Raw genomic sequence first — 24973 nt, forward strand, 5'->3', positions numbered from 1 at the left:
ACTTATCCGGGTTTACAGTGTATATAGCAGTGCCGCTCGACTGCCTGAACTGGCTTGCAGGCATCGCTCCATTTGTGGTAGTCTTATTAAAGCATGAAAATACCCCAAATAATTAAATTCATTCATTCAGTATGCAGAGATATTTTACTGGATGAGTGAAGCTTTGACTTTCTGGTGGAGTAAGATGAAGAGTCAGTAGGATTCATCCTCAATAATTATTGAGATGTTTCAGTCTGGACTAAAGTGATGGACCGATTTTTTGAGTCTAGGCAGATGGCTTTATACCAACTAAATGTGTGAATACTGAGGAAATATATGCAAATCAGTTATGTGCTGGTTTCCGAAACATTGGTAATGACCTGCTAAACCCAGTGATGAAGCAGCAGTCATCTTTTCTTTTCAACCTGTAGCATTAATGAACAGGATTTTAGTATTCTGTTTGCCAAACATGCTTTTTTGCAGATGGATCAAAGAATGCAATTAAGAAAGACACATCAAGTTATTATTTTGACACATTACTAAAATTTTAACACGATTTCACTAAAAAATTATGATATAAATTATTCTTGTTTCACAAAGCCATAAAATGATGACCAATATTGCTGCTGGCTATTATATTTTCCACTTTAGTTTCAAAACCACAGTTACAATTTAACTGATGAAGCAAATGAATATGTAATGGAGAATCGTCCAAAAGCAAAAACAGTCAACATTAAAAGGGAACCATTTTACACTCCTGCTCATTTAATGTTGGACTAAAAGGAATGATGTGGAATCTCTTATTTGGACCTACAAATTATGCCACGCTTGAAAGGACTCCAATGTGCACAAATGATGTATGAAGCAATGATGATTTTAAAGCTATTTGTTGCTTCCAGAGGGAGGCTGTTGGAGTGTGCAGTCACACCAAGAGTGGGTTGTGAAAGATGGCCAGGTCTAGTGTTCTTAAAAATCAACTGATATTGGCATTGATTTGGGGACATTTTGTTCTCCTCTTTTTTTTTTCCTTTAGAGGCATCGTCCAATAAAGTAGCTGTAGCAGTTTCTAGATATTTTTATGTCATGCCAGAGGGCTTCTACTTCAAATTCTCTAGTTTATCTTCTATATTGAAGCACCAAACTGCTCCATCCATTTTGAATGTGCTGTGTGCTCTGTCCGATTACAAGGCTATGCACTGAGATGCTCAGTGACAACACAAAATATCTTAATGAATACTGAACCCTGGATAGAAGAAGTATATGATATTATAAAACAAAAGCCATGATTAAAAGTTTTGCCTGAAAACTATGAACTCAATTTTCCATTCGTGACATTGACATTTTATTAGGTTTCGTTAAGTGAGAACCAGCTGCTGTGTTCAACATATAACTATTTTATTTCTCCAAACTGAAATATTCAAACAAGGCCTCATACCTAAATAGTAAAGCTTTTTGTCAGTACAAAACAGAAATAGCCATATGAGGATTTTGCTGACCTGGCACCCCTATCAATAAAACAAAAACACAAACTACTAGGCTAATGTAATAGAATAGATTGTGGTTAAAACCTGCAATAATGATGTTTTGTAGAAGATACAGAGAAAGATTAGCTTTCTTTCATCTGTTGTCTTTCTAGCCACTTGAATTTGAAATCTCCTCATAGCTCATGTTTCTGGTCTCCACCTGAGCAAAAAAAGTTTGTTAACTGCTCCAATATGCTCACCAGCTATTTGCTAACTTTATCTCTCTGCTGCTCAGTGCTGGGAAGGGAGCATACAGAAGACTTTTATAGCTTTATTGTTTGCAGAAAACAGCTGTGTACTGTGGCAGAAAGCGATGCTATGAGATCAGTTACAGTGAACCAAAACAATAATGTTAAAGCTGCTTTAAGCTACTAAAACTACTTTAAGGTTAGGCTATCACGTTTCAAATACATGTTGCTAGGAGATGGGACAATGAATACAGTCTAACTGTAAAAAAAAATCTAATAAATTATATTATTGGCAGGAGGATCAAGTCGTGAGTTTATGCAAGAGGTTCCTACCAGCCTCTCCACAAACAGCATGCCTCGTTTTTTTTCTGCCTTCATTAAATTTAAACTTTGCAAAAGTTGGCTGTCTATCTGTAAGGCTGTCACCTCAGCTTTGAGCCCTGGTGCTATAGTAACAGTCTGAAGTGTTGACAGACAGATAGCAGTCCTCAGAATAGCATACACAAAACTTAGTGAGAACTTATACAGTATAACAATTCAACTAAATGTTGAGGAACATTCATTAATGGAAATAACTGACTTGGCTTATGCTTCCTTTTTGGTGGAGACTCCGCCCATACGTCTATTTTGAAATCTATTTCTGTGCTGCATTTTTAGATTAAGCTTATAATAAAGACTAATAAAACATCCTCATTCCACATGCATTCCATTTTGTCAAATCCTCCAGCAGCTTGCGCTTACAGAGACACATCCAGGCACAGTCCAGGCCAGGGCAGATCCTTCTACTTTATGAGATACAAGCACAGGTGGATTTTTAAGATGCTCTCCTTTTCAGATTTAATTCTCTCTCCCTCTCAGTCCTTTCCCCTTCTGTATTTATTTCCTTCCTTGTCTGTCCCAGTGGAAACAGATATGAATGGTGATAAGGAGCCAGATGGGAGCAAAGCTATGAATCCAGACTAGAGGCAGTAAAAATTTAGAGGTCCATTGTTAACTCTGGGGGGAGATATTGATTGGTGCCTTGTGTTAAGTGAAGCAGCAACAATGTCAAACTAATAGCAGCTAAAGAAGGCTCATAAATATTGTGCCTACATCCTGACTTCTCCCAGCAATTTATACTCTAATTATACGATGGTCATTTCATGTCCAGTGCAGGCATAATTGTAAGTGTAGCTAATATTTTTATGTTTATTTCAGCTCACAATAAAAACAAGATTATTTAATAAATCAGACTAGCATTAATTATCCTGATGCGTTGAACCCAACTTTACCCCCACTGGAATAAAACATTGTATACTGGAGAATCAGGCTATTTAATTGCAGTAAATTACAGTCCATTTAGGCGAAAAAAGAAAGTATAATATTTTCTTTGTTTGCCAATTTGCTGTATAGACATAATTGAATTTATGAGACGTGCAACGGCCATTGTGAGATGATGCAATAAAAACATACAAGGGCTTTTTTTCTGTGTGGTTTGAATGACTTCATTTTTCTTCAAGTTAAAACAACAACAACTGCATTTCAGCACGTTGCATCAGTAAAAGACACCATTCGGAATACAAAGTCAAATCCGAAAACTGAACAAGTAGGTGCCTTTCATGGTCTAACAGTTGTCATTTCAGTTTAAATCAAATGTGACACACAGTATGCACTAAAGAAGAGAGGCAAATATATTTGCAGGGTTGGACACAGCCACAGGCATTTTCATAAAGCCCATTTAAAAGTAAATAAAGTTCATTCCTAAGACTTGAGTCCTTGCTACCAGAGATATGAATGCTATCCTCATAAGTTAAAGTGACAGGGGGAAGGCTTGACAAGTTGCAAGTTGTATGTCTGTCTACATTTGCTGTATGTTAACAACATGTTTATCTGTGTATAAATGTACATAAGTATTTATTTATGGCTGTACCTGTCCCCAGGTCAGTGTGCTCCTGAGACATGTGCTGGCTCTGGTGGACCCATTCGCCGTTGCACTTGAAGAAGATTTGAAGAGCAGGCCGAGCTTGACAACGCAGCTTGATGGGGTTGCTCTTGACGATGTAGGCATCCTCTGGCTCCTGGATGAAGTGCGGCAGGGTGCCCTGCACCGAGGGTAGGGCATCGGGCTGAGCATCTCCTGTGGAACCTGCAAAATCAACACCTCGGTTACTTCATCATCCCACGTCTCTTCTAGATGAACGATGAAATGAACAATAGGTAGTCCGACAGAAACAAAGGCAAGCCAAATCCTTTTCAGCTGGATACACCATTTAGTAGTGAAAAACACTTTCAAGTGCATTTTGTTTTACGAACAACAGTACAACAGCAACTGCTTGAAAATCTAAAATGATTGCTCAGTGGACAATGTTTTGAATTCCCCATTCATCAAAAGCTAACGTATTATAGAAAGGCAAAGTATACACACAGTACAATTCGTCCCCCATTCTGGCAAAACTGTTCTCCTCAGAGCAATTTGCAGATGAATGAAATCAGAGCTGACCAAGTGGAGAGGAATTAGGAGGGGACTGATTACCCAAATTGTGGCTGTGGAGTCTGAATACATCTTATCTCAGCCACAAGGCCCAGGTTTCGGTCCACACACAAACAGCCTTTGTGCTGCCGCCAACATGCCACCGTCTTTAATGACAATTCACAGCAGGTTACCCCCCTTTCCTTTCAGTTTGGCGAGCACCCGGCCCAGTTCACAACTATTGTTTGTCGTTGGCAGCTCATCGATCTAAGCGGAGTTTTGCAAACACCGATGTGAGAGATTGCGAGAGCGTGACTTTGTGTACGGGATTTCTTTTTTTTTTCCTGTTTGTTTGAAGATAGGTCTCAGCCTCACATGGCCTCCTGTGCTGGCCTCCTATAGGTAAAGCACATAGAGCTCTGTGGGCTGGGACAATAAGGAACAGGATGTTTGTGCTTCTGCCATCCCTGGGATTCTTCTCAGAATTACAGCTCAGTCCCATCAAGGCAGCTCCAGCTAAGCTATTCAGTGCCGTAAAAGCCCATGAAAACTATTATGCCCCACCATCAAATCCAATTCTGTCCTCTGAAATCGAATCGGCCCTCTCACCACCTCTCTCAATCAATGTTGTCCTTGTTAAATGGGTAAATGAATGGATGCAGGTGTAAAGAGAGACCACACATAAAACACAAACAGGCAGGGAGGTGGATGAATGGAAATAATATGCTGACATTACCTTCTGTAGGACAGGTAGATGTATTTATCATATTGCTAGTACTACTCATACCTCCTTTAGCTATTCATACCACCATTATATCCTGTTTTTTTGTGTTCAGTACGTCATGGAAGAATGGAGAAAAAAAGCAAGTCACCAACAGGGCTGCAACAGATGTATTCTCCTAAAATCCTCCATTCGGTAGCATGGTCTATTACATTATATGTCAATGAGTAAACAGTCATGGCATGCAGAGAGTTTGGCTTTGTGCTGTAAAAGCAGGTAAATCACATGGAATTATGGGTAGCAATGTAACCATATACCAGAGGTAGAAATAAGACTGTCACGATAACCACAACAACGAAATACTTACAGTACACAGCAACACATAATATTCAGTATTTTAATCTAAAATACAGTTCTACTCAGTATCCCTCAGTTCACAGTCCAGGATTACAATACCACACAGGAGAAAGTCCCAATGCCTCTGCCTCACCCATTCTGTAAAGACTCCCTAATGGAAACACCAGCAGTCTTTTAGTAGGAGACACAGACTGGTGTGCTAAATTATCACAATTCGCCACGGCTCTGGCATTTGCGTCCTGTGGCTCGCTCGTATTTCAGTTCAACGAGTGACCCTGTTAACTAGTGACTTCAAGACGAATATGTTAACTACCTGGTGACTTTATTCAGCAGAAAGACACAGGAGACAGGAGGAGGGAGTGCAGGCAGGGGCGTTTCCAGACTTTTTTGACTGGGTCGGCACAAGAGGGGCACTGGGGTGGCATGAGTATGTGCCTCAGCTTTCCAGTCATTCTCAATTTAATTCCAATACTAATGGACTGGTTACAGTGGGACAGAGAGGCTGAGTGGACTGGTTATAATATGAACTGAGAATGAAGTTTAACCTGGAGCAGGTTGTTGAGGATAACAATAAACTGACTGTACGGAGGAAGACATCATAACTACTGCGTTCCCTAGAAACGTGGTGGTGTGTGTGTTGCACTACGCAATGTGTAAAGACTGTGCAGGTGCCCTTTTTGCATTGATGTGTGTGTTTGTTGGTGTAGCCACAGAGTTTTCTTTTCTGGTTAGTTCTAGTGAGGTCACACTGAGGAAGGCAGAAGTATATTCATAATTGATAATACATGTCTATACACAGGCTGAAAATTTTAGTCCATTGACAGGTTTGACAGTGAGGTTCAAATACAAGTCATGCTTCACTATTTGATTTGATTTTGTACATTTTGTGACCAGTTCAACTCATATACAGACGTATGAGGAGTATAAATAACAGTCTAACAACATCCATTAGACTGTCTTCCTGATATACAGTAAAAGATCAAAACCTGTCCTTTTATTCACAGGATCAGAGTATCATTTTAGCACAAATCAAATCTGTATTTACTATTTATAGGCACAGATAAAATTCCTGAAAATGTATCCTAATCTGTAATCTTTATTATTATTATTATTTATTTGCAGAATTGTGTAGATCATCAATGAGTGAGTCCAAATAGTTATTCTTAATGCCCGCCACCTGGTTGGATTTGACCAGATTCCCCTTGAAATCAATGAAATACTGCCGCTTTTATCCACAGGGGCTACCAGAATCAACACAAAATTGAAGTTTCTTGTATTTCACTCACTTCACCCTCTCTTTCCAAGTGAGAGGGAGAAACTACAGTGGATGTGAAATGTGCAAAACCTGTGAACAGCCATCCTAAGTGTTACACACTGGACCTTTAAGTCTGTTCAGTATTTCTCAAACTATTCTAATAAAATCCTCCATTAGGTGGCATACATTATATGGTAAATCATAAACATCTATTGCATCGAGAGATTGTGCTGTAAAAGCAACTAAATGACGTGAAATTGTGTGTGACACAAGTGCAGGAAATTGGAAAAAACACTAAACATACAGGTACTCTGTAATGAGAAACATGACAGAATGCTCAATGCCAGCAACTGTTCCATAATCAGTGAAGACAGGTTGGAAATGGTTCTACAAGCAGATGGAGATTAGATTATGATATGTGATGGTGGATCAGAGGGACAAAACTGGATGACATGTTCGGGGACTGTGTATGAAATCAATTCATTATATCTATCTGTGCAGAGGAACTCGGGCCAGTGCACACATCTGATGCAAAATTGACTCCTGTCACATTTAAAAAAATTTTCCAACCATACTTCCACCCACGCTGTCTTTAATGCACTTACAGCCAATTACGTATTCTTGTCATACGTGACATTTAAAAACACAAACAATGGTGACAAAAGAATATTCCACGATGGAATCACGGAAAAGGGAATGTGGCAGTGATTTCATAATGTTTGAAAATCACAGGCAGCCCTGCAATTTGAGCCAGAGTTTTGCTCTCAGGGGGACAGCAGTCTTTCTTTGCCCATACATATCACCACATGTGGAGGCAAGCCATTACATGAGCCACCACAAGCTGTGCGCCACACACACTGAGGCTGCCTCCATCTCAGCTCTTTGCTGTATCAATTATACATCTTCTGTGTCAAATAGAGCCTATTTCTTTCTTTCTTTTTTACACGGAACAGTTTATTATGACACGGTGCAGGTAATTATCATTCTCATCTTTAGGCAAACTGTTGGCTTTTCAAGGAATATAAGTGCTTTGTCTAACCTGGTGCGACCTGTGCCTTGTCAACACCCATCTGTGGGAGAGCTATTTTCAAAAGAACATCATCGGGACCCATGTGCACACTGTGCCGTGTCTCTGGTGAACTTTTTCTTCCAAATGAGCAAAGCTTCTCTTGCTGAGCGCACATTAATAGGAAAACCAGACATGAGCTGCTTATCATGCATCAGATATTAAGCTCCGTGTTTTGCTATATAAATATACAAAAGGAGTACTTACACATTGTTTTGGTGAATAATGGCTACTATTAACTGTAATGCAATCTTCAAAAAAAAACAATCAGCATTAAATCGTCTTTTAAACAACCCTGGAAAGAGGATAATTTGGAGGTTGATTACAGCGGCAGCCAAGAAAATAACATTAACACAATGGTCCCTGTGTTTTCATGTTATCATTTCACTGCATGTTATGACTTACTTGTAGCCTTACATACTCCTCAATGGATTAGGAGGTTTATGAACCTTCAAACTAGCAGTTTAAAAAAGTCAAACACGCACGGTGGTCAAGTTGAGAACACAGCAGCTTCATTAGCTCCTGAACAGTTTACATTTAAGAGGTTCATAGCCAAAGATTGGTGATAAATCGACACAACTCCAGTGGAGATGACAAGGGACACAGTAAAAAATGCATTCGAAGGTTCAGCCAAAGCCGATATGAGGCTTTGTAAATCTGAATTATCCAAATCCAGGGGATATGTTCCAAATAACATTTTACCAATTCCCTCTTTGTGTTTCCAGGAACTGTATTTCTTTGCTGAGCTTCAGGTGACACAGCGACCAATGACTCTGGTTAAACTACTGGTTTAAGATAAGTTAGAAAAGATCTTTCCTGTTGGCATCCCATAGTAAAACCTCATACTGTATTTGGTGATCTGTTTTGCAAGGACAGTACAAACTGGATTTAAACAGCCACTTTGCATCTCCTTTGATTGCATTGTGCTGGTGCTAATGCTGATTATTAAAGTATATAGTGTCTTAAACACTGTTGGACACTAACACATTACTTTGTCATACATAACAGTAATGTGATATGGTGAGGTGTAGTGTAATCTGGCACAATCACATTACAGATACCAGAGAAAAGGTTAATATCAGTTTGGTCTGTGTGCCTTCAGTAGGGAGAAATTGGTCCAGAAGTGTTTCCTCGATGCTGCATTGGAGAACCAATCCAAAGTCGGGCTTGTGAATACAACGTTGCTCGGAACATCAATTTTTTCAAAGTGTCCTTGAATTTATGCATGTATGTTTGTAAATGGGAAGTCTCACAGCCATTTAAGCAGCTTCTTGCATTTAGAAAACTAGACGATTGTTAGGCACTAACATCTCCGGTTGTCTTTTATTGCAAAACTAGGTTGGGGCAAGGGAAGGAGGTGTGGGGCATGGCCCCCGCACATCGAAAGCGCTGATCACCACATTCTAGACATTGCTCGTGATTCCACCAGAATCGCTGCATCTCAGAAGCATCCCAGAAGCGTCCCTACACTCTGCTTCACGGAGAATACGTGGCTGCTCTATTTTTGACGTAAGCTGTGACCCACTCACGTCAAGCAGCACAGAGCAGATCACATTGGCAGGAAGTCAGACGAAGAAATAGAATAGAGAATCCGATCAGTTTTCAAAATAAAATACCCTCTACAGATGAAGATGTGCAGATCACAGAGCCAAAGCACACCGCAGACACAATGTCATAAAGCCGTGCCCAGTGGAATTCTGGGCTTAACCTATAAAGAGAAATATAGCTCCCAGTAGTTCTAAAGTTGTGCGTTATGTGTTATGTGTATATTAGTGAATCGTCAAGCATTGGTTTGATTAGAGTTGGATGGTGCAGCTTCACTGTAAGGTCGGCACTTGTGGAAAGCTGTGTGGAGTCATTAAGGTTCAGGTAGCTGGTAAAGCTTTTCAGTTTCTTTCTAAGTGTTAAATATAGAACATCACTGCTGACTTTGTAAAGTAATGCAATTACTTTTTCAATTAACGTGTAAAAGGTAATTGATAACGGTTTTCAAGTAATTTGCCCAACACTGGTCTTAACTGCTGTATGTTGCTGTCTTTTTCATTGTTCAACCAGAAAGAAACACCATTTTAAAACATGTTCAAGGGGTTATGGTTGAGTATTAAAACAATGTGAATGTGAGCAGTGATCCCCAACCTTTGGGTCAGGGCCAGTAACAAAATGATCTACAGCAAAGCACATACAAATTTTGTTTCTGATACAGAAAGTTGTGCTTATTCTTCAGACTTTTCTATAGTTTTTATTTTTTGTTCCTGTGAATCACCGAATAATTTTCCTTTTCACTTTTTGGTTGAACAAATCACATTCATTAGGCATATTCAGCGGGGAGATTTTGAAGCAACGTGTTAAGACTGCTCTCTCTTCCACCATCACCAAAACACCAATAGAGTTCTTCTTTTTCATATAATTTGTCACCCCTCTTTATATGCGTCTATACTACATAACTGTGTATCAAATTGTTTAACCAAATCAACTATTTTTAATGAGTTTTGAAACCTTGAGACTATTCCAATCCTTACAATGACATCTTTATTTCCAAAGAAACGTTGTCAAATGTTAATTTCCTGTTATTCTTAAGACTTTCAAACCTTAGCGGATTACTGTAAGTATATTTGAAAAAAAACAAAAAAACAGGCACCACCGGTAACCACTCTGATTCACAATTTATTTTATTTAAAAAAAAGGTTTTCATCTTTAGTCTGTTTATTACTGATAATGAATGTCAGAAACTGAAGCATGAATGATGCTGACTACAGATCAAGGAAACAGCTTTTATTGCTTTCACAAATTCATATAGAAGCTTGCTAATAAAACTGAAATTGTTCAACCAGAAAGAGACACCGCTTCAACATCATTTAAAGGACTAACACATTTAATGGTTGGGGCATGTAATCCTCCTCTATTCAGCACCTTCCTCTGCACTACTCTAATCAGCTAATTGCTGCTATGATGAATAAAAATAGTCCGACACTGCCGAGCCTCTCCTTTCACTTTTTTTTTTTTTTCACATGAACAACAACTAATGATGCGCCATGTCCTTTTCTCTTAATGTTCAAACATTCAGCACATTCAAAGGTAGCAGATAATTGGAACAAGGTGACAATCCACGCTCCATAAACCTGGAGCCGTGGTGTTGGCTGCTCCACTCATGATGGATGCTCATAAATATCAGCCTTAATGAAGGAAATGACTGCGTGCCAATAAGTCACTTATTTCCTCATTACGCTGGTTAATTTTAACACTGCCTCTAAAATGCTCCCTCACCCTATCTGCTGCCAGTCACAGGTTTCCACCTGACTGAACATGAGGCTCAGTGCAGTGGACCTGCAGCTGATAAATGCCCTGGGTATCAATCTACATACAGGGACACAGACGACATGGCGGTGGCACGGTTGGCTCAGGCTGGCTGACAATGCCTGGGAGCCAGGGGACCATGTTGAACAAAAACAGATTCAAATCAACAATCTCTTAGAGACATGCCAGGGCAAGAAGCACTACATGGCCTGATTGGATATGCAAGGAAGGATTGAGACAGTGCAGGTTTTAATGATGGAGTGTGCAGTCGTGAAGCTTTGAAAGAGCAGCTTTGGACTTTTGGAATATTGACTGAATCCTTCCTTAGGCAAATAAGCTCTGCTAGTGGACCCTAGAGGCTGCCATGTTCCTTGCTTCCCACAATACAAAGGTGTTGAACCACAAACAACTATCAACAATTTATTAAGTTGGTTATGGGGGTCAAGGGGTTCTTGATGGCATGAGTTTGCTCAGCCAATCTCTATGGAAACCATGCCTTTTAAAGCCAATCGCAGATGACAAGACTTTTAGAATCTTAGAATCGCAGCTCTGCGAAATAAATGACTCCCATCAGCCTCAGCTACACTTGTTGGTAAGGATAATTACCAACATTTTAGTATTTTAGAGTTTGGTTATGTATGTTGTTTTGCACAGGAAACTACAATGATTGGTCAAATCTGTGGAAAAGTTCTGGTTGCTGGAAAAATTGCAAGGTCACACAGAATTCATTGGCCTTTGTTAAATTTGTGTTAATTGTTGCAACATTGCAACTTTCCCGGTGGTAAACACAGTAAGCAATAGCTGCAAAATTTTGGCACGTTAGCATTAGCATTTAGCCTGAAGTATAAATGCTTAAAGGACTAGTCTGTAGGATTTAGTGGCATCTAGCAGTGAAGTTGCTGACTGCAACGCCCTTGCTGACTCGCCTCACCCCCCGTTCCAAGCCGGTAGTAGAAACTACAGTGGTTGCTACACTTGAAAAACACGAACTGCCCTATCTAGAGCCAGGGTTTGGGTTGTCCTTTTTTGGACTACTGTAGAAACATAGATGAGGACCCGCACCCTCCATAGATTAAATTTGTCTCATCTAAGGTAACGAAAAACAACAATTCCTTCCTTTAGGTCAGTATACACCTGAAAATACCTATGAATATTATATTGCATTTCTGCCAGTAGATCCTCCTAAATGTTACTAAACCTTTAACAGCCTCACAGAGCTGCTAGCATGGCTAATCTTAGTCTTGTTGAGATACCTTGGAAATCATTGTCACACAAGATGATTAGAATTCCTCTAAGGGTCATAGTAAAATTCATGGTAATCTGTCCAGTAGTTGTTAAAATATCTTACACTGCACTAAGGTTTTGGACAGATCTGACAGGTCGGACCAACAAGTCAGTCATAATGCCAGGCCAAGCCAGGCTAAAAATCTGTGACATTAATGTTTTAAATGCTGTTACTGAACTGTGTTAGCGCTGTCACACCGGGACAATGGGGATTCAAAGTCTTCTAAGTCAAAATACACAGAAAGCAGAAAATACTACACTGGTGTGTTAAATTCTGAAACAATTCCTGTTTAAAAGTATGATGTCAAACAAGAGTGTTGATGTATTAACTGGCTCTGGTGTGTCTCAAAACCACAACCCACTCTCACCACTAGATTGACAGCTTGCATCAGCATTAATCCTTTGCAAACTCTACTAAAATGGACACTGGAAGAGAAGGGTTCCTGAAAGATCAAGCTGACAGCACTACACGCTTCTCCTCGCCGGGCCTCCTGACTGAGTTGGACATTACTATTTCACACAGCCCTGCACAGCCAAAGTCCCTTAAAACCACACATTCTTCCTCTCACATCTGCGAGATCACTGGGGACTTCTCATGGATTTTTTACAGGAGCTGAGATAGGCGGAGGGCAAAGATGAGGAGCGTCAGCAGTGTGAGTATCGGCTTTACATGGTGAGCACCCTCTCAGCCTTTCAGCAGGAGTCCTCCTCATTTGAAAGGCAGAGAGTCAGGAGATGTCAGACTAATCCTTGACACTAAAGGAGAAAGAGTGGCTGAACAAAAATGCAGCAAAAGGCTCTGCACAAGGCAGGACTGAGAGACCGCTGAGTGAACTCCGGAATATAGGTGCTGGAGACACTGAAAGGACAGAAGCTCTGGTGAATACACACTCAAACACACACATTCCCATTTGTGATACTTGTGCGTAAATTCGCTGACATTCTCTCTCACGTTAACCTCAATATGAACTCGAAGAGAAATCTGATTCGAATCCCGAAGGACCAGTAGTTTTGCATGCTTAGCTGTGTATTCTTATCATTGCTGCCAACCATTTCCCAAAGCACACCATCTATTTTAAGGTATGCTACTTTGCAGGATTCCTCTGGTTTCAGTTAATACTAGGGCTGTGTATTTGCAAGAATCTGCCAATATGATAAATATCACGATACAGGGGTTACAAATCAATATATTGCGATACTGTAAGCAAGGCGATATATTGCAATTTTCTTTTAAATCATTTTTAAACTATTGCGATACTTAAATGTATCAATGTTTTCTTAAACCCATAGTTAATACCAGATCATAAACAGACTTGCATGAGATAAGTACATCAAAGTGCATTTAGTTACATTAAGTTATGTATTACTGTGTAAGTATGCAGTTGTTGTGAGGAGGAACGTTTATTAAGACTCTCACTCTCGGGGATTCACATTATCTCCACATCATCGTTTGTCTTCCAAGTTTAATTTCCTGTTCATAAATACCTTAGAACAAGACTTAGGTTAAGGTCCTTCATCATCATGGTTACAATAACCACTACTTGCTTACAGTTAGGGAATAACTGCAGCCATGGTCGAGAAACCAGTGTTCACTGTTTCACGCAGAGTTTGACTATGTTATATGGTTCGTTGACCTGATTGGTTGAAATTCGCCTGTGATAGATGACAATAGACAGATGGTTCATCCAATCACCTGCCAAGTATTTTTTGAATGTGCCTGCCCTCTTTCAAACGGTTTTCAAAAACAACTTCCCACATGGTTCTGTGTTACAAACCATATGGCGCAACCAGGTTAGAAGGCTTTGTCAGTGGAACATGTCGTTTTTGGACATTTGCTGAAATGACTCACGCTCTCCCTTCTCTTGGGAGAGCAGTCTGTTTTTCACTCTCACAAGTTCCTTAAGCCCAATCTGATGTCTTGAAATAGCTTATTTTGTCTGACCCACAGTTCTCACAAGTAGAAGCTTAAACTGGGTAACATTTGGCCTTTTTGCTTGAAAAATAACTCAGTTATCAAAAGTGTTACCAATTAATTGTCTGTTGACTGACTAATTGATTAATTGACTCAGCTGTACAACATTTCACAGATGGTGATATGGAGAGTAATGAATATGAAGTAATTTCAAAACCTTTTTTTAACAGATAGATTCTCAGTTTTGGCTTTTGCCAGATTTCTTTTACCTATTTTCGTCTGACCTTGCGTTTGGTAATATCACTATTTAGGCTGCTTTGAACTTCGTTTTTCCCAGCATACTATTATAATAAAGGCAGTGAAGTTTTGTTCTGACATTTATTTATTACAAACAAACTGCTGTAAATATTAAACATATCACTTTCTAAGCAGCAGAGGGTTTTTCTTAAGCTTTCTCGACATATTGTGCGGTATCAGTCAGCAGCAAAAGAAGCATTCAGTGATTTAAAAAAGTAGCTGTAAGCTGATGAGTTTACTAAATGTGCGAAGAAAAATAGGTTATTGTTTCTCTTTTGTAGTGTCACTGAAGAAGAGTTTCAGTGGAGGATATCATGAGTGGCAGATATATGATATTTAATAAACAGCATATATCGACCCGTCAGTCCATAAGAAACACCTTCAAATAATAAAAAGGAAAGCATATTCGAGACTAAGCAGAAACAGGATATGTGAGCAGCTCTAACATTGGGATTTGCTTCACAATCTCTCTCCCTCTTCCTCCGTTGCCCTTTCTGGGAAGCGCAGCAGCCTGTCAATAACTGTCAGAGGCTGTCTCAGTCAATCAGGCCTGTAAGGCTGCTTGGGCCTCTGGTGTAACAGGAGGATCTAACAGAAACAACCTATAACTGACACGGCTCCAGATCTATGCTCTGTAATCACTGGGGAGCCCACCCCTCAAACTGCAGCCCTGCCAGCTGCCTGACAGTGGACACATGTGCCGTGTAATTGCTTTTCATACCATTCAACCTTTTAAAATTGATTACAGGCCATATAAGAGGCTTTACTGAGAAGCGTACAGTCGGGGTTTAGGGGTTGGGGGGTGCGAATATTGCTTGACAATGTCATGATACAAAATGTGTATCTGTAAACAATGTGGCCGGCTCCTCTTTCAAGCAGTGAGGCTGCACACATTAACTCATCACCCACAAAGGGTCTAATCCCCGTGGGCCTGTGTTTGACAGACTACCTCGCAAATATAAAAAATTGAAAATCTCTTGCTGCTCTGAGAGTTATTTTCTTCTCAATTACTTAGCAGACGCAGCTGCTTTGCTCTGATGTCTTTGTGCAAGTGGGCATGATGCAGTACATAGAAATACGACTGTGTACACCTGTAATTTGCTTTTGTAGGTGTGTGTGTGTGTGTGTGTGTGTGTGTGTCTGTGTTTTAAGTTAGGCAGCGTGGGTTTGTGTGTGCTTTACATGCTTGTGTATGCAGCTGTAGAACAATGACCTCCTGTATTTTTATTAATAGGCCAAGAAACCTAAACTCTGCAAAAGGACACACACTAATAAAGTAGGGATGAGGACTCTTTATGGCTGAAGATGAAATGTCCTATGCTTATTTTTATTATCAGTGCTATTATGGTTCCCAGTCTGAAATTTCAACTGGAATGCCTCCTGAAGTCGAATTTCCAACTAGTAAAGTCGGAAGAACCACACCAATCCTGACCATCTTAGCAGTAGGGACTGAAAAATCAAAGAACACATGTTTTTCTGGGATTTTAGGTTCTTATCATGCTGATATTTGTTCAAGTGTTAATTTTTCGGATAAGTTTGGTTTAGTTAGTTATTATTAAATTAGTTATTTGAAGCTTTAAAAAAGGGGGGTTTGCATCATGATTGACAGCTGACCCTGTTCGCAATTGAGTCGGCCAGACGTATGGGCGGGACTTTGATACTGTGGCGCCAACCCCGATCACCACTGCACACTGATTCTGCCTCCGAATGATGTCACCAGCACAAGATGGCTGTGGCCATATCCTGGATATATAGTGGGAGGAAGTGGAGATGCGATCTTTTGTATGTCCATGGCGTCAACTAAGTGAAAGTTATAGTTACAGTCTGTTTATTAGAACTTCTGTCTTTTGTGTCTCATTAAATCAGTTGTACACACAGTTCTCTCCAACTTCTGAGCTTGGTTGTCCAACTTGTACTGTCAACTCAGATGTAATGTCATTCTGAGCTCCAACTTCGAACTTCCGAGGTAAATGGAATGCAGCATTAATTAACCAAACAGGAAGTTTGCAGCATCTTTGCAGTCCTGTCAGTGTCAGTCCATATACTGGTAAAGCAATGTTTGTGTAATGAAAGTGGTTGTTATGTAGTGCTGTCTACTGTATATGAAAAATGATTTTGTAGCCTGTAACATTGATGTATATGTCAATTCACGTGAGCCTAATGTAATGTGCTTTAAGACACACGTGTTAATGTTTTTTTTTTGCTTCTCGCTGCATAAACAAGAAATTTATACCTGCATGCCAGGCTAACTGGGATAAGTACTACAGTCTCAAAGGACAACAAAATGCACTAATTTGTAAGTCACTGAAGCACACACAAGTCTAGATTACCAACTGGTCTGCACAGGAAATTGCCCCAACTGGTCTACACAGGAAATTGCCCCAGTCCCTCCAGAGCTTCCAAAAACCGCAGGGTCAGTGTATGTCAGTTGTTGTTTTTACTTTTACTAATTTGTTTACTAGCAAATATGCATGAATAACACATTACCAACTAATGTGGGCCTGCGTTATTACCTAATGTTGTAGATGGGCCCTTTATTAAAATATTGTTGTAATTATTTCAGTTTAATTTATTTTCACATATTACTAAAACACACACGCACAACAACAAACTGTAACACAGTATTGATGGGAATTTGGAGGCAATAGGGTACATACACAATACTCATGGGACTGGACATGCTGGGGTCTAGAGGGGCCAACCGCAAATTTCTGCCCTGTTGCCCCCTAACAGGTTAATCGGGTTGTGAACACATAATGTTAATATGTGTATGTGTGAAGCTGGCCCTCAAAAAACCCCACATAAACCCTACCAGACCTCCCATCTATTAAATAATTCCAATTTTGCATCATGCACTATTGTATAATGGTTTCATTTATTGTTATTACAATATATATGTATGTATATATGTTTTGGCAGGGAAGAAACTGCAGTCATTATGCTCACAATATACCCACTGCCTCTACTGGTTCAAACCCATGTTTTCAAGCATAGAATTTGGTCATCCAGCACAATATATTTTACAATTTATCAGCTTTTATTTGTTGCTGCCTGGATTGAGTTTTTCACACATCTTCATCACTCTCAACACTTTTGCTTGAATTATCATTCCTTGGCATGATGCTTTACAAGTATTTTATCAAGATTGTAGTTTTGACAATTATACTGTTTATTTCAGCTCTTGGAACATTCTTATTGAAAACGTTGCATTCTGATTTTGCTTTCTTCCTAATTTATTGCAAAATACAAACATGGCTGCATGTACTGTATTAGCTTCTGTCAGGTAATGTATGAGACTGAGAGAGAGTGTTAAATATTAAATAGATAAGTGATTCTGAAATAAATATTCACATGAATAAATTGTGTAAAATATATAAATTACACAATAAGTTAATTTTTATTTCATAATATAATATTTTCTATCATAATGCCCCTTTCACAAAAGTCACTTTTTATTTCAAAATGTCCCTTTTCATGACAGTGGTGGTGTCAGTTCTCCAACTCTCTTTACTCTCTCTGAGACACACTGGACCTTTAACAATAGCAGTGTCGGATCAGAAATGTTCTGTCGACAGGGGCGTCAGATCAGAAAACACTGGTTTTCTTCTGTTATGATAGTGGCGGCTAATGTAGCCTCGAGTCACTAGCCTAAAGCAGAAATGAGGAACTGGTGGTGTTCAGCCCCAGCCGTCACTGCCTTAAGTGACATCACCTGAGGCAAAAGACTCCATTCACCTTTTTCACATACAGTAGGCTAGTACTCCCCAAAACCTGTAAACAGACTGCCGTATGTAGCAAAAGACAGGATATTTACAATGTATAATTCAAGTGACTTTTAATTAAAACCTCTGACAAGAAAACAATTCTCTAATTACAGAGAACAACAACTTCTTCACCAAATGGCCCATGGTCTGATGTGAAGGTTGGACTTGGAAAGAAAAAAGAAAGGGGTTCTGAGGCATGGAATGCTAGAGAACACACAGTCGCCGGCACTTTCAAGTACACATTGGCTGTTTTTAAAAGATGGAGAGATCTGTGAGCATATTTACTGCTGCTGATTTTGCAACATTTTTACAGTGCAAGGAAATGAACATTTGCAATTTCCCTGAAAGCTAGTGGTATATCATTAGGTACGCAATTAACGATCAACCGTCACTTGCTGTAAATGTCAACACCAGCCACACCTTTAACAACCAGTATTATTAGGAAAAAAAATGACAAGATGCAACTTAATTAGTATAGCAGCTGTAATGTAATCCACATTTAAACCAGGAATCTATATTGTCACATAATCTTGCCATATTCAACCCATCAACACCCTGTCAGGTCTTATTCGAGCACAGCATATTTTGTGTTGTTGCTCTCATAGGTGAAAACCTGTGAAACCCTGGAAGATCACACCACAACTGTAGCATGTTCTCCACAAGACCAGGAGGGACATTCTCCTGTGAACATGTGCTGTACACATATGGTTCTTTTGTTTTTTTAATTTTTGTCCTGTTTTTTAAAGTGGGGTGTGTATATGTAGTTTTTTCAATCAGGCAACCAGACTGAACAATGAACACTAACACCCTGATGCCATACACACACAAACATGCAAATTTAATATAAAATATAATTATTATCGTTGTTGCTGGAATGTCGAGGAGCCAAAACCAAAGATTTTTACTCTCTTATACTTGAGATGTACCAATAATTGAATCATTATGTTTGTTTGTTTGTAGATGTGGTATTTTCTGTTTTTTCTGTTCACTATATCATTAGTAGGAGTATACAAATCTGGTTTCTCTGGCTCCTCCTGGTGCTCCTAATGGCATTTACAAGAATCCACTGGGTCTGAACGGAAACCACCAATCAGAGCCGAGAAAGATAGAAAGATGGTTTGGGTTGGTGACTTTACATTGCAACAAATTGCAGCTGCATGTCACCATAATATCCAAAGAAAAACACAACCTCTTCAAAAGGTGATTATGGCTGTAAAAACAACTGTTTGTCATGCTACTTCATTTCCCAAGGTGCTTGCCCCCAAAAAAGAGGGAAAAAGTTTCCCTATTAGCACACAGTTCACTGAGAAATGGCTTGTTAGCATTGTTAGCAGTCATAATGGATACCGATGGTTCTACCAGTAAGCCGCTGGCTCATCAGCATTACATTTGGGTCTCATGTATAAACATGAGGTGTCTGCTGTCCTAATCCTCACAATACTGCTGAATCAATCCGCCCTTTATTAGACTTCAAGCCACTGTAGGAATGTTGTTGCCAGAAATACTGATGACACTGATTTACATATTACTACAAAATCTATCCCTGCCATGGATTGTCTTGTAGGCAAGCTAACCTTGCTTTTATGATCACAGGCTCATCAGATTAAAAATTAATCCCAAGGCACAAAAACGGAAATAGACAGGCGCGTTGTCAGGTTGTTTGATTCATAGACACTGACACAAGCCGTGTGCTTTAAAGAAAGTCTTTGTTATATAATCTTATAAGACAAATCAAATTCATTTTACGCTCTAATGTCCTTTGTTTGATGATCCGAGGTGTTTGAAGAGCGTTTTGTAGCTAAATTAATTAGCTTCTAGTAAATTCTCTTAGTGAAATGATAATCATCAATAAGACTTCAAAAGTGTTTGAGAGAGAGTATATTTTATGTTTTATCTGCACAGGCTGGGAGAATATGGCAGTGACACATTTTAAGGTTGTGTTGGCTCTGTGCTGCAGCACACTGAAAACAGTGACTGCGAGGTTAAAGTGCTGACTCTGTGCTTTAATTTGAGCATTGTTACCTCCACATGAGAAGAACAGTGCAGAAACTATAGCTCTTTTAATACATTGTCCCCCAAATTTAAGGGTCAGAAAGTATTGTGACAAGTTAACATAAATTGGAAATATTCCACCACGCCTGTACTGCAGCCAGATTCACTTCTTGCTTGTCTTGGGCACTTTTTAGTCTTTAAGAGGGGTAAAAACTACCAGTGTTTTCTAGTACCGACCAATAGGTGTAGCATTGTGTATTAAAAACTGTTCAGATTAAAATTTTTGCCTGTATTTTATTCAGGTAAATATCCCTGTAAAAATCATGGTCATTTTGGTTTTCTTAGTAAGAGTTAGATGAGAAGATTGATAAGCATGGAAGTAGGGGTGATTAGCTTGGCTTAGCAAGAGTGAAGAATACGGCAACCAACACCTCTAAAGCTAATTCATAATTTTTTTACTGGGAGTCATGTCTATTTCGTAGTTAACAGCAGCCGGATGCAGTGACTTCCTGGATCTTTGCAATGGCACAATGATACGAAGACCAGGAAGTCACTGCTCCTGGCCAAGAAACTGTTCCAACACGTTACTCCCTATAAAACCACAACACGTCTTTACACGTTTTACATTTCATTTTTTGTGCTCATTAGACAAACAAGAAACAACATGCTGATTAGTTACCTTTGTTTTGCTAAGTGAAAAATTGATTTGGCAGAAAAACAACATCTCAACACACAGGCATTTTCAAAATTGTTTTTGGTATTAACGCCAAAACTCAGTTATTGTATCTGTACTAGTATTGTCAATGACAAAGTCCTATTGGTTACTTGTCTGTATGTTTAGGATCATTGTCCTAAATTCTGAATTGTTGCCTACATCTTCAAATTAATCAGAAATTCAGTGTGCTCACAGAGCTTTGTTGGAGGGATTAACAATGGGGACATCATCTTCCTGTGCCAGTGTCATCAGTATTTCTGGCAACAAAATGTTGTTGATAGAGATAGCAGTGATAACAACTCCAACATTGACCATTTTTCATCATAAATCATCATAAATCATTCTAAGAAGAACCAACCACACCTTCTGTGTTGACTGAAAATGCAGTTGACAAGCAAAATACCGGATCCCGAACAGGAAATGGCTAACATGAGGACAATGTATGGCTAAATAATGATGTGTGTCTGATTGTTAGACTATAAAAGAAATAAAAAAAGTACTACACTGTTCACGCACTCTGGATGCAAACACATACAAACTCAGTTTAAGCTTGTGGACTGGCCATTTAGAATGCGTGACATTTGAATATAAACAGACAAATTAAAAATATCAGAGACGATATCTCCCTAAACTGAGACAGTTGTACCTCGTTTGAAAATGCGAAAAGGTCTGCAGCCCCTTCGGAATGGAACGTGTTTGGCTGACTGAATGGCTTTGATCACTCTTTCAGCGATGGCAAATCCCTTTAGCGTTACCTGTGCCGTCTCCTGGCACATTTAAATTGAAAGGCCAGAAACTAATTACCAACTGCGACTGCCTGACAAAGCTCCAATTCCAACTCATTTTCCCTGTCAAACAGAGAGAAGGGGGGCGGTTGCCAGAGCTTGTCAAACTCAAGACTCACTCTGCATAAGCCTGGCTCCCCGCCCTATGCCTCCACCCCACGCTCCTTAAACTCTAACTGTCCAGCTCGCTGCTGTCTCCTGTTGTGAGAAAAGTGCACAGCGGCTCAGCGGTCGTGAGGTAAATTGAATCTCAAAAGACGAGAGCCATACGGTTGGGGCTGATTTATTTACAAGCTGGCTGATGAGGGCCACAGAGGGCCCACACTGGGATTCAAGGGAGATGGCCTCTAAACCCGAGCTGAGGCGGCTCTGATAAATCTTATTTAACACTCTGCTTTACACTGCAGAGGAAAACTCAAGGTGCTTCCACCACTGTTGTACTCACACAATAACAGATACAGACAGAGAACAGATAGTTTCTATGCATTAATGCAACCCTCTGACCCGGCTGAATTTTTATTTTCTAGCTTCCACTGTGGCACAACAGTAATTGGAGCATGCTGTTTTGGAGTCTACACAACATTTAGTTTTTGAGGGTCATTGGGCTGGAGCCCGTGTAAACATTCACAGTGTGGAAAGCGGACACTCCTGGCAGGTCTATCATAGACGTCAATGCAATTCAAGACTTTTATATTTTTGGATTGTAGAGAAAATCCCACAGTCTCATTTGCACATATGAAGGAATCAAACCCATGGCATTTTGGCTCTTAGATGATAGTACTAACCACTACATAACAATAAAGTAAGCTTATGTAACTTTTGCTAAACTGCAGTTTCAAACTAAGAGTGTGAACTTGGAGTGGTAACACTAGCAATTCGTTCAGGACAGCGGGATGCGATTTGTCCTGTATTTTCGTGTACACCCTACTGTAACGCATACATGCTTTTCACATTATTGGAATGACATGAGAAAGAATAAAACTAAAAGAGTCTCACGAAAAACATAGCAGAGAAGTTAGTTTTTTTCAAGTTGCGAATAATTCCAGTTTAAGTCTGAGTACAGATCTGAATGGCAGAGCGGATCAGTCCTATCAGTAGAAACGAGTAAGAGGCAAACAGTGATCGACTGGGCGACCCAAAGCAGTGTTCAGCAGGGGACTACTACATCTGAGCAGTGCCAAGACAGAGTTTGCAAAGTTGAGTTATTTTGACAGACCCAACATTTTGCCCATGTATATTGACTCTATTTCTTTTACATTCATATTGAGAGTAGCAGAGGACTGTGTTATTGAAATTGGTGCATAAAAATGCAGGAAATGATGTGTCTGACACCCAAAATCTCATGGGGGATGCCCTCCTGACCCCCCTGCTTGATTTGTGTCCCCTGGGCATGGAGCTGCTGGCAAGGTGTTTTTCCAGCGGCCTCTGTGCAGTTGTTTGGTCCACACCAAAGTTCCAAACCTAACCCTAACTGTAGCACAAGTAGAGAAGAGTCATGCAGTCCGCACACTGACTCAGAAATGTCAGTTTCACAGCAATATCTGTCTAACGTTTGCTAACATCAGGGACACTAGCCAATATACGTTACTATATACAATATACGTAAGTATGGAGTGTACGGAACTGAGAAAGGGTCGATCTTATTATTTGTATGAGGAACATTGAGCTTTTTCCTCTTCCAAACGTTGCAGCCTATTGTATAAGCTAAAGAGATCATGGTAAATCTCTATCAGCACATACTGAATGTCTCCCTCAAGTCAGAAACTGCAGCAGAGATGTACTGTTAGGCCCAGTACAACATCACATCTGGAAGCAAATCAGAGGAAACGGGTAACTTTGCCATAAAGATGAAGAGCAGGTCGAGATGAAAGAATACCTTAATTTGCTCCAAAAGCCAATATGCCAATCTCCCTGCAACGAAGCATTTCGTCTTTCAGCTGTCAGCTCCATCCCATTGATTTATGAATATATCATTTAGTAATTGATTGAGTGGTTTGCTGGAGGCCCTTGTTAATATTTCACTTGACCTCTCACCAAATTGGAGTTTATCATCTCTGACAGATGACTTCGCTGTGTGGAGGAATGCAAGATGTGAAATGAAAGCTGTTGCTCCCCTCTACATTTCATTAAAAATGCAACACAGAACCTGCTGGAGCTGAGTCGTATTGAGCGGAAGCAGGCACCTGGGTCCTCAATGGGTAATATTCATATGGGCTACTGCACAGCTTTGTCTGGGAAACCTCATATTTTCCATGCTTCATCACCATGGGGTAGGCACATAGCTTTCCTGTAGGATGTAATTAAGATCCAATTAGCAAAAGACTTTGGATGCAGATGAATCAAATTTCATTGGTCTTCAAATAAACAGCAAATATTTATGGGTGTGTAATGTACTATATATGTAGTTAGTATGTATGTGCATGTATTATGTAATAGGTACATCCACGTACATGCAAATGATATGTTATTGTGCTATATGGAGGAGGAATTATCATGTAATATATAGGCTGTGTGCATCCATATCCATTAAAATGTGGATAATTCAATATTCATTACAATCCATTATGAGCTGCATCACATTATAATTATGCAAAATGAGATCATATCACAAGGAGGCAGGAGGAGGAAGGAGAACTGATAGGCCTGTTTTGAAGTGTTCCCGCCAGCAGGGACGCGATGGTTACAAGCGGGTAGATATTATCTCCTCTGACACCCATTGTGTAGCCGACTCCCTCTGCAGAGGCACAGGCCTGGAAGCATTGTTGGAATTGATTTAGTGAACGGGGCCCAATCTTTGGACACTTTGCGTCTGTATTGACTGCTGCTTCAAATCAGAAATTCGAACAGAACTCAGTCGGGGATTTAATTAAAACTCAAAAGAGGGAATGACTGACATTGCGGACAGGGTAGTTGCAAGAAATCAATTGTGCAATGCAAATGAGTTTCAAATCCCCCTTTGCCTTCTGCTTCGATTATTTATTTATCTTTTTTTTCCTCCTCCACGGCTCTGTGTTGCATTCTTAACTGGGGGCACGGCTCTATCTTTATTCACCAGTTAAAAAGATAAGCACGTGTTTTTAAGCTCATTACCAAAATGTGTGCCATTACGATTGGATTGCCACCCCATTTTCATGTCATTCAAAGAAGCCTGTCAAAGGTCCAGTTACTGTCAATATGAAAGGCAAATGTGTAAAGGAAAAATCCACCCTGAAACACTTTTACATCAATTAAACAGCTATTGGTAATGTATGCTGTGTTTCTGTGTCCATTTTGTTGCTTGCTGGTGTATATATATGTTTTTGTGTGTATAACCTGGCAAATGTAAATGAGATGTCAAGATATTTCCAGCACAGATAACGGCACAGTCTGACAGCAGAACATAATTCAGCTAC

At 39.7% G+C, this 24973-nt stretch overlaps 1 protein-coding gene across 1 annotated transcript in view; it reads right to left on the reverse strand.

The window, feature by feature from the left end:
* unc5db (unc-5 netrin receptor Db) overlaps positions 1-24973 on the reverse strand; it is a 192004-nt gene that overhangs the window by 109900 nt on the left and 57131 nt on the right. Inside the window, exon 2 of the mRNA XM_035659245.1 lies at positions 3600-3815. Within this exon, the coding sequence (XP_035515138.1) occupies positions 3600-3815 (216 nt within the window). The remainder of the gene's footprint in view (positions 1-3599; positions 3816-24973) is intronic.

Source organism: Morone saxatilis, unplaced genomic scaffold (assembly GCF_004916995.1).
Source record: "Morone saxatilis isolate NCDOM2014 unplaced genomic scaffold, NCSU_SB_2.0 Contig16, whole genome shotgun sequence".
NCBI lineage: Eukaryota > Metazoa > Chordata > Actinopteri > Moronidae > Morone > Morone saxatilis.